At 35.6% G+C, this 9,752-nt stretch overlaps 1 protein-coding gene across 1 annotated transcript in view; it reads left to right on the top strand.

The window, feature by feature from the left end:
• The window catches only part of LOC107702711 (adhesion G protein-coupled receptor L3-like), a 135,472-nt gene that overhangs the window by 120,905 nt on the left and 4,815 nt on the right, over positions 1 to 9,752 (top strand). Inside the window, exon 3 of the mRNA XM_016505110.1 lies at positions 1,110 to 1,323. Coding sequence (XP_016360596.1) covers positions 1,110 to 1,323 — 214 coding nt within the window. The remainder of the gene's footprint in view (positions 1 to 1,109; positions 1,324 to 9,752) is intronic.

Below are 9,752 nucleotides of genomic sequence, written 5' to 3'. Positions count from 1 at the left end.
GTTTTCCGGTCCCCTAAGTTGAACCCATGGGCTCGAGCTGAACACAAGCTGAGCTTTAGTCCATCAGCCGGGACTAAACACTCTGATCTGGACAGATTTACAGCAGAGAAATGATCTTGGATCCTGTTATATGTGTTCTGCTGCTACTTCATCCAGAATTATCTGAAAAGACTTCTCTGAACTGTTGTGCCATGCAGGGTTTCCACACAAGAATATACATCTTATTCACTAATGATCTGCAATCCGGTTTAACGTGCATTGAAATATGTTTTTTTCTCTCTCTCGTTTATTTAAATTTAAATGAGGTTTATTATAGATTGTGTCTTATTCTCATTAATACATGCTATTTGGTTGATGCAAAAATTTTAATTTATCAATCAAATATTGTAAAACCCAAATTGATCTACCACTAAAGTGTACAAGCTTTTTTTTTTTTTGTATCATTAAGATGCTGTTTGATTTAATTGATGTTTTCTGTTTTCATTTTCATTTTACAGTTCTTGTAATTTTTGTTTTTGTTTTTAAATGTCTATATAGTTTTTATTAATATTTATTTCAGTTCTAGATATATTAGTACATTGAGACAAACTAAATGGAAATGAGAAATGTTGCCTTGTCAACTAGCTGAAATAAAATAAGTTTAAGTTTGTTTGTATTCTATTTCAGTTAACATTTATTTTATTTCAGTTTTTTTTTTTTAGTTAACAATAGTTAACAATGTTTTTTTCAAAGTTTTATGTATTCAATCAGTTAAAAGAATAGTTCACTAGTATTTAGTTATGTAATGCAAAATTAGAATTGGAAAATTTTGCAGAATGTGGCTCTTTTAAATACTGAGCGTGAATGGTGACCCAGGTCAAGCTTTTAAAATGACACTATAAAAGAAATAATCTAGTTTGTCACAGTTTTCATATCTCATTCACATGCTGCATCGATGCATCATGCCATGTCATTTTTTGATGCCACATGTAATTTTTTGTATGTTTTCTTAAATTCCCTGTGTAGCTGGTCACTTGCAGGATTGGGTTTTCTCTTACCTTTTGCTCAGGTCTGAGGTTAAAGAGCATGTAGTTGTTATTTTACTGATTGTCTCCTCTCTCTTTTTGCAGCATTCAGTCGTGCACCGGTGCCCATGGCAGTTGTTCGGCGCGAGCTGTCCTGTGAAAGTTACCCAATCGAGCTGCGCTGTCCCGGGACGGACGTCATCATGATCGAGAGTGCAAATTACGGCCGAACCGATGACAAAATCTGTGACGCTGACCCCGCTCAGATGGAGAACACGCGCTGTTATTTACCTGATGCGTACAAGATCATGAGCCAGAGGTGAGGCGCACAAACACAATTAAACCAGAAACGTTCTTTATACACTACCAGTCAAGAGTTTGTAATTTCTAAGTTTTTTTATGCTTACCTGTATTTATTTGCAATACAATAAAATGCAGAAACAAACAACATTGTGAAAAATATCGAAATTCTACCACCTAAAATATTGGTTTAATAGTTTTTTATTTTTTATATGGTAGTGTATAACCACTAAAATTTCAACACTGATAATAATCACAAATATTTCTAATCGCAAATCAGCATATTCAAATGATTTCTGAAGGATCATGTGAAGACTGGAGTAATGATGCTGAAAATTCAGCTTTGATCACAGGAATAAATTACGTTTTACAATATATTCGGTTTTAAATTGTAATAATATTTTCAATAGTTTTACATTTTCACAATCACAAATTTTCCAATTGTTTGATCGAATAAATGCAGCCCCTGGTGGTCAGAAGAAATGTTGTAAAAACAGATTTTTGACCTGAAGTGTATATGCAAACAAACACAATTCTGATGAGTTTTATGATGCGTAGAGTTTTGAAAGTGCATGTTTTGTGTAGGTTTATTGTATGTTCTTGAATTTTTGCAACCTTTTGCACTTTATGCATGAAATCAAGCTTTCCTAGCCGGAAGCTCGTTTGTACTTCCGTAGAGTGTGTGTCAAATCTTTTGGCCATATTGTGTGTGAATTAAGGCTTTCTGTTTCTGTGTGCTGTTATTTAGCTTGCACTTTCTTACCCAGCAACGTATCACAGTACAATTACGACAGGGAACATTCCCCCCGGAGCAGTCTGGGTTTAAGCACCCCACTCAAGAGCACAATGATGTAGGTAATACGATATAGGATACCTTAGCAATCCTTAGGTCCATGAATCAAGCCTTCAGGGGTTTGAACCAGCAACCTTTGGATTAGCTGCTGCTGCACCGCATGCTGTGTGTGTGATACACTGATGCAGATCTGGCTTATTAAAGCCTGCTGTGCTGCTCTCTCTTTTGGCTGCCGTTTTCCCGGCCCTCCCTATCATTTTCCTCAGCATTTCATGCAGCCTCACATTCATCACACCTTGGCGGAGTGGAAGAGTCAGACAGACTGGGATCAGAGCATAGTGTGTCTGTAATTGTTCCTGTGTGTATTCTCCATTCTGTTGCTGAAATAAATTAAAGCAGCTGCTCAGCAACACAGCATGATAACAAACAGTAACCGTGTTCATCTAGTGCAGAACAATGACATTATTCTCTACAGCAAACCCCAAACCTCACGTACATAATCATGTTAAGTGTGGGGAATTCAAATAGAGAAGATTTCAGTAGCGGGTCTGATAAAGTTTGAATAGATGTTGTAGAGTTTGATTAGGGTGTCATAGAGTTTTGGTAATGTTGTAGGGGTTCATTATATAATAATACAGTATTAGTTTCAGTAGAATGTGTCAAGCAGAGTTTTAGTAATGTGTGTCACATAGAGTTTTAGTAGAATATGTCATGTAGAGTTACAGTAGAATTTGTCATGTGGAGTTTCAGTAGAATGTCACATAGAGTCTAGTAGAATGTGTCACAGAGTCTCAGTAGAGGGTCATGTAGAATTTTAGTAGAATGTATCACAGATTTTCAGTAGCATGTGTCACATAGTTTCTTCAGAATGTCACAGAGTTTCAGTAGAATGTATCATGTAGAGTTTTATTAGAATGTGTCGGTTTTAGTAGAATGTGTCATGTAGAGTTTCAGTAGAATATATCATGTAGAGTTTCAGTAGAATGTGTTTTAAAGTATGTTGTAGAATATCAGTATTGTATGTATGCGTTTTAGGTGAATGTATCATATATTTTCAGTAGATTGTGTCACAGTTTCAGTAGAATGTTACGTAGAGTTTCAGTAGAATATGTCAGTTCCAGTAGAGGGTCACACAGTGTTTTAGTAGAATGTGTCACAGAGTTGTAGTAGAATATGTCATGAAGAGTTTCAGTAGAATGTGTCAGTTTCAGTAGAGGGTCACACAGTGTTTTAGTAGAATGCGTCACATAGAGTTGTAGTAGAATATGTCATGAAGAGTTTCAGTAGAATGTGTCAGTTTCAGTAGAGGGTCACACAGTGTTTTAGTAGAATGCGTCACATAGAGTTGTAGTAGAATATGTCATGAAGAGTTTCAGTAGAATGTGTCAGTTTCAGTAGAGGGTCACACAGTGTTTTAGTAGAATGTGTCACATAGAGTTGTAGTAGAATATGTCATGAAGAGTTTCAGTAGAATATGTCATGTAGAGTTTCAGTAGAATATGTCATGTAGAGTTTCAGAAGAATCCATCACATGGAGTTTCAATAGAATGTGTCATGTTGAGTTTCGGTAGAATATGTTATGTAGAGTTTCAGTAGAATGTGTAATGTAGCGTTTCATTAGAATATGTCACGTAGAGTTTCAGTAGTATATGTCATGGTAGAGTGTCAGTAAATATTTAATGTAGAGTTATAGTAGAATGCATCATGTGGAGTTTCAGTAGAATGTGTTACAGAGTTTCAGTAGAATATGTCATGTAGAGTTTCAGTAGAATATGTCATGTAGAGTTTCAGAAGAATCCATCACATGGAGTTTCAATAGAATGTGTCATGTTGAGTTTCGGTAGAATATGTTATGTAGGGTTTCAGTAGAATGTGTCATGTAGAGTTTCATTAGAATATGTCACGTAGAGTTTCAGTAGTATATGTCATGTAGAGTGTCAGTAAATATTTAATGTAGAGTTATAGTAGAATGCATCATGTGGAGTTTCAGTAGAATGTGTTACAGAGTTTCAGTAGAATATGTCATGTAGGGTTATAGTAGAATGCATAATGTGGAGTTTCAGTAGAATGTGTCACAGAGTTTCAGTAGAATATGTCATGTAGAGTTATAGTAGAATACATCATGTGGAGTTTCAGTAGAATGTGTCACGTAGAGTTTCAGAAGAATATGTCATGTAGAGTTTCAGTAGAATGTGTTATGTAGAGTTTCAGTAGAATATGTCATGTAGAGTTTCAGAAGAATCCATCACATGGAGTTTCAGTAGAATGTGTCACGTAGAGTTTCAGAAGAGTATGTCATGTAGAGTTTCAGTAGAATGTGTTATGTACAGTTTTAGATAGGGCTGCACGATTAATCGCATGCGATATTTAACGCGCATCTTTTCAGAAAGCCGGTTCTGTAATCAGCGGTAAATCTCCATCACCTGCGGGCTTTCACATTGAGCAGCATTAACTACACAGAGCCGTTGTTCACTGATGAGCTGCGCAAAAAATCGCGCGAATATGAACGTGGTTTTGCGCAACTCGTCAGTGAGCAACGGCTCTGTGTAGTTAATGCTGCTCAATGTGAAAGCCCGCAGGTGATGGAGATTTACCGCTGATTACAGAACTGTCTTTACCGACAAGATGCGCGTTAAATATCGCATGCGATTAATCGTGCAGCCCTAGTTTTAGAGCATTTTGTAGAATTTCAGTATAGTATGTGATAGTAGTATGTAACCCAGCCTTAGTGAAGCACGTGTTGAGTTGTTGAGGGGAATCCTGTAGCGTGAGCTGCTCTTCTGCGTCTCCAGCCTCATTAACATGCGCAGAGATGAGAGGAGGCAAAGCTCTCCTCCAGAGACGAAACAAACTCAAACGCTTCCATCCCACTTACCCTTTAAGCCTATTAGACAGAAGACAAGAGGAAAATCCAAACAGAGAAAGAGAGCATGTATAAATTCTATCATACTTTCATTTCACATACAAGAACACCTTAAAAATTAAGAGTAATCAGTGAAATGCCACTGAAAATCTACTTAAAATATACAGAAAAATATATATTATAATGGGTGAAATGTATTAGTATAAGGGTATTATCTTAAAATAAACAATGCATTTTATAATTTTTATATATATAATTTTGTCATGCAATGCAATATTTTTTTTTTTATATATTTTTCGTTATATTTTGTGCAATTGCCTATGCAATTATAAATTGTCATGCAATATTTCTACATTTTGTCATGCAATATATTTTATTGTTTTCTATATTTTCTGCTGTTGCTTTTGCAGTTATACATTGTGTCATACATACAATATTTCTAAATTGTGTCATACATTTTCCGCTATGCTTGCACAGTTCTAAATGTTGTTATGCCCGTACTGAACTGAATTGAATTTTTGGAAAATGCATGTTTCTCAGACCAGTCATGCTCACTCACATGTCAGGTCTGGTGTCCTCTATAGTGTTGCTTTTGTCTCTCCGTTTGTCTGTTTATTGTCAGTCGCTTAAGATCAGATTTTCCAGAGTTTACGTAACAAACCGCATTCTGAGGGCAGCGTTACTGTCCAATGGAATTAAAAAATTAGCAAATAAGATTCTACTGCTGCCCACATCTGTGTCATATTATATTCTCTTTGTCTGTGGTTGTGTGCTCTGCGACTGGCAGAGGTCCTCGAGATCTGAACGCACATGGCTCTTGCTCGAGTAATCTGATAGCTCAGTTCGGAAGCGCTACTCTTCGTTGTATGGAATTCTGCCCTCGTGGGAATAGATCTGCTTTTTCCGGGCCGCAAGCCATCTGTCTGCTCGCTTGTGCGGCTTCACACAGCTAATATCCAGAGGCAATAGCCATTTAAAAATAAAAAAAATAAAAAAGCTTTTTTAAATAAATGATTATATTTATTTTGCAAATATGTATTTATTTTTATTTAAAAAAGACCCCAGAGAAGCTTTTTTATGATCTGTGAGCACATATGTCGTTTAAGAGGCTGAAAATTTTCAGGCGCAGCTTCACATAAAACACAGTTTGCTGAGAAACTCTGAAAGGCTGATAGATTTATATGCAGGTGTTCGAGATATCATTGAGTGATTCTTCACAGTTTAGAATGTGTGTGTGTGTGTGTGTGTGTGTGTGTGTGTGTTGAATGCTGCAGTGAATTGCATCAGACATGATTTAAGTTGCTGAGGGAGGAAAGGTTTGCTATGAATATGATCTCTGTCTTAACTTATGAAATGAAGGCATTGTTGAATTGAAAGAAAGCAGATTTCAGTCTAAGAATACTGGAAATCAAATATAAAAATAAATTGTTCTGTCATCTTTTGGTATGGTATTCCTTAAAATCTCGAAACTGGTCAGTAGTTTTTAATTGTTGAGTTGTGAGCCGAAAATGGATTGCTGGTCATCATTTCAGCATAGTTTTTATTAATATTTTTAATTATTTTTTTGCATGGTTATATATATTTTCTGTTTTAATTTTATTGTTATTTTGTTCTAGTGATTAAAGTAATTTTGTTCTTTTTTTGGCATTTTTTTTTATAAGTCTGTATAGTTTGTAGTAATTTTTATTTCAGTTTTAGTTATTTTTGTACATCAGGTTAAACTAAATAAAAATTAAAAGTGCTGCTGTTTTTATATTATTATATTATATTTTATTTCAGTTGTTTGTTTGTTTGTTTGTTTGTTTGTTTGTTTGTTTGTTTGTTTGTTTGTTTGTTTGTTTGTTTGTTTAGTGATGCACAGTTTATTGCAAGTAATACATTGCTATACTAACCATATAATTTTGCACAGTTAGGCTGACAAAACGGGCTTTTAACTAAAAAAAGAAAATGCAGTAGTGCGCATCAAACTTTTTGGTATGCTGAAACACCACAGTGCTGTTTCTCCTTCAGCTTCATCAGCGATACAGACATAGATGTGTTCGGTTCCTCAGTCTGAACACATCAGGAAACGCTGTTACAGAGCATTAGATCAGCTCTGTCTCTCTCAGATGTGCTCGAGGTGTCAGGTACTTGACAAGGTACTTGCCTTTGAACACACTTCATTCACCTGATCTCAATAAACACGGCGATCTGTCACCGTCTGTGAGGATCCAGATGTGCAGATATTCTGACATATGTTTAAAACCCTCATGAATGACAACCATTTATGAACCATGATTTGCTGCCCCTTGAGGAAAAAGAAATGCACTCATATAAAAAATAAAAAAAAACCTGTAAGGCCACTTAAGTGAGAGATAAAGATGTAATTACCAAATATATTTAAATACATTACACACATTACATTACAAGTTTCAATAGAAATCACATTAAAGTATATTTTAGTATATAATAAATGTTTGTCAGTACATTCAGTAGTACTTTAACCATAATTCAAAGACGTAATCTTTGAAAGAAGAAGAAGTAATTTTAATGAAATTGCATCTAAAATGTAATTAAGTCCAACTTAAGTGTGTCAAAAATACTCTAAAGTTAAACTAATTGCATTTAATTATAATGGATTTTCATTTAATAGCAATTAAAATGCACTTAAAACATTACATTCATTTCACACTTCAGTATATTCTTTTAAACCATATTTATGATTTTATAATAATATATATTTTTGATTTAGTGTTTTAAAACAAAATCATTTTGGGGGAGGGGCATCCTCATTCAGAACAGTTAAATGGACAAAAAGTTGTCTAATTAAAGATTACTAATTTGTGTTTCCAGAAAAGAAAAACTACATACATCTGTAGAGCAGCTAATGGTTAAATTGGTCAATTTTTAGATGTAGATTACGAGATTGACATTCCCTTTAACTGACGTGAACTGACAGTCACAAAACTCTTGTTTTTATTTCATGGGATCAGAGTGAGACAGAGAATGATTTCTCTGCATCATTGAATGTTTACGTTCTTTGTCTTTGTATTTGAAAGGAAAGCGGCTGAGAGGGAAACGCACAGATTTAGATTATAAATACATCTCCCTTCATCCTCCAAATCCCTCGCTGTGTTCACCTGTGCCGATACAGACACGACTTCTGCAAACATTCACACAAACCTGTGAGGCCAAAGCGTGACTTTTATACGCTTGTACAATCTCAGACAGGATTTTCACACAAAACTCTTAAACTTGAGGTGTTTGTGTGCTGTGAAGGAGAACAATTCAATTATTGTCCTCAAATACAAACAAACAGCATCAAATGCTACGTTCAAAAACACAGTCACAGAAGTCTTGTGTATTTGGATATTTTTAAAATAGAACTTTAAAGAAACAAATTACACTAAAATGTCGTTGCTGAAGCGTTGCATCATTTGCAAACAGTTTTTCTTTTTAAAAGTGTAGCTTACAGTGCAATATTTTTGGTCAAAAGCCCTGCTCTACACACTGTAACTGTATATTCATCCATCCATCCATTATGTTGCATGCACAACATTTTGTGCAAATCACACCTGACAGGTTGTCGAAGATAAAAATATCACTGTTTTTGGTGGAAGAAACTTAAACTAGCATTATAAGTAGATATTGGGGACAAAAACACGTTGCCAGAGGTATTTCTGGTTATTAGGGTTGGGAATCGAAAAAATCTATTCCAATTCTGGATTCAGATATTGAAGGTCAGGAATCGCAGACTTGTTGTAAAATTCCACCTATTGATTCAGTAGTGATCAAATAGATTAAATCACCTTTTGAAAGTAATTTGACACTTACGCCAGTAGGTGGCGACAAGTGACTGTTAAAAATGTGTCGTTGAATCATTCATTCAATCATTTGCTGATTCATCCAGTAACGTAACAACTGAAGCCTTTGAGTCATTGAATCATTCATTCATACATTACATGTTGTTTTGTTTAGTTGTCTTTTTTCTTAAGAATTGTGAGAGACCATGACCTATATTTAAATAAATAAATAATACATTATCAATTTATCCAGAATCGTGCAGCTCTGTTTTGCACACAAGCAGCTCTTAAACGAGTCCTGCTGATTTTTGATATCCAGCTGCAATTAAATGTGTTGCAAAAAGAGACTGAATTGGTATCTGAATGTTTGACGACTTTTTTTTTTGTTACCTCATTGCAATCAAAACTGGGAATTGATAAGAATCGGAATCTGAATAAAATTCAAACGATATCCATCTCTACTGGTTATCAAGTTGCTGCTTCACGAAAGACACAACAGTGCAGTGGAAGCTGTATTAGACTGTTTCTGTATTGAGTATCTGTGTTGTCTTCATTATCCTACAGGAGGGAAAGAAAACACACACACACACACACACACACGGGTCGAGTGGAGTTTTATCTGTACGGAATAAACAAATCACTACAGCAATAAAAGCACTCGAATGTTGTGTGATTACCTCTGGAGTGTAAGCCCTATTCCCCGAACATACACACGTACACACACACATACACACACACACACACACACACACGCAAACACACCAACACACACACACACACAGACACACACACAGACACACATCAACACACACACACATCAACACACACACACACACACACACATCAACAGACACACACACACAGACACACACACACACACACACACATCAACACAGACACACACACACACACACACACAAACACACACACCAACACACACACAGACACACACACAGACACACACACACACAGACACACACAAACACACACACACACACACACACCAACAC

This window comes from Sinocyclocheilus anshuiensis, unplaced genomic scaffold, assembly GCF_001515605.1.
Source record: "Sinocyclocheilus anshuiensis isolate Anshui unplaced genomic scaffold, SAMN03320099.WGS_v1.1 scaffold1810, whole genome shotgun sequence".
In the NCBI taxonomy this organism is placed as follows: Eukaryota; Metazoa; Chordata; class Actinopteri; order Cypriniformes; family Cyprinidae; genus Sinocyclocheilus; species Sinocyclocheilus anshuiensis.
The sequence above is the reverse complement of the archived record's forward strand: the minus strand, read 5'-3'. Positions and strand labels throughout refer to the sequence as shown.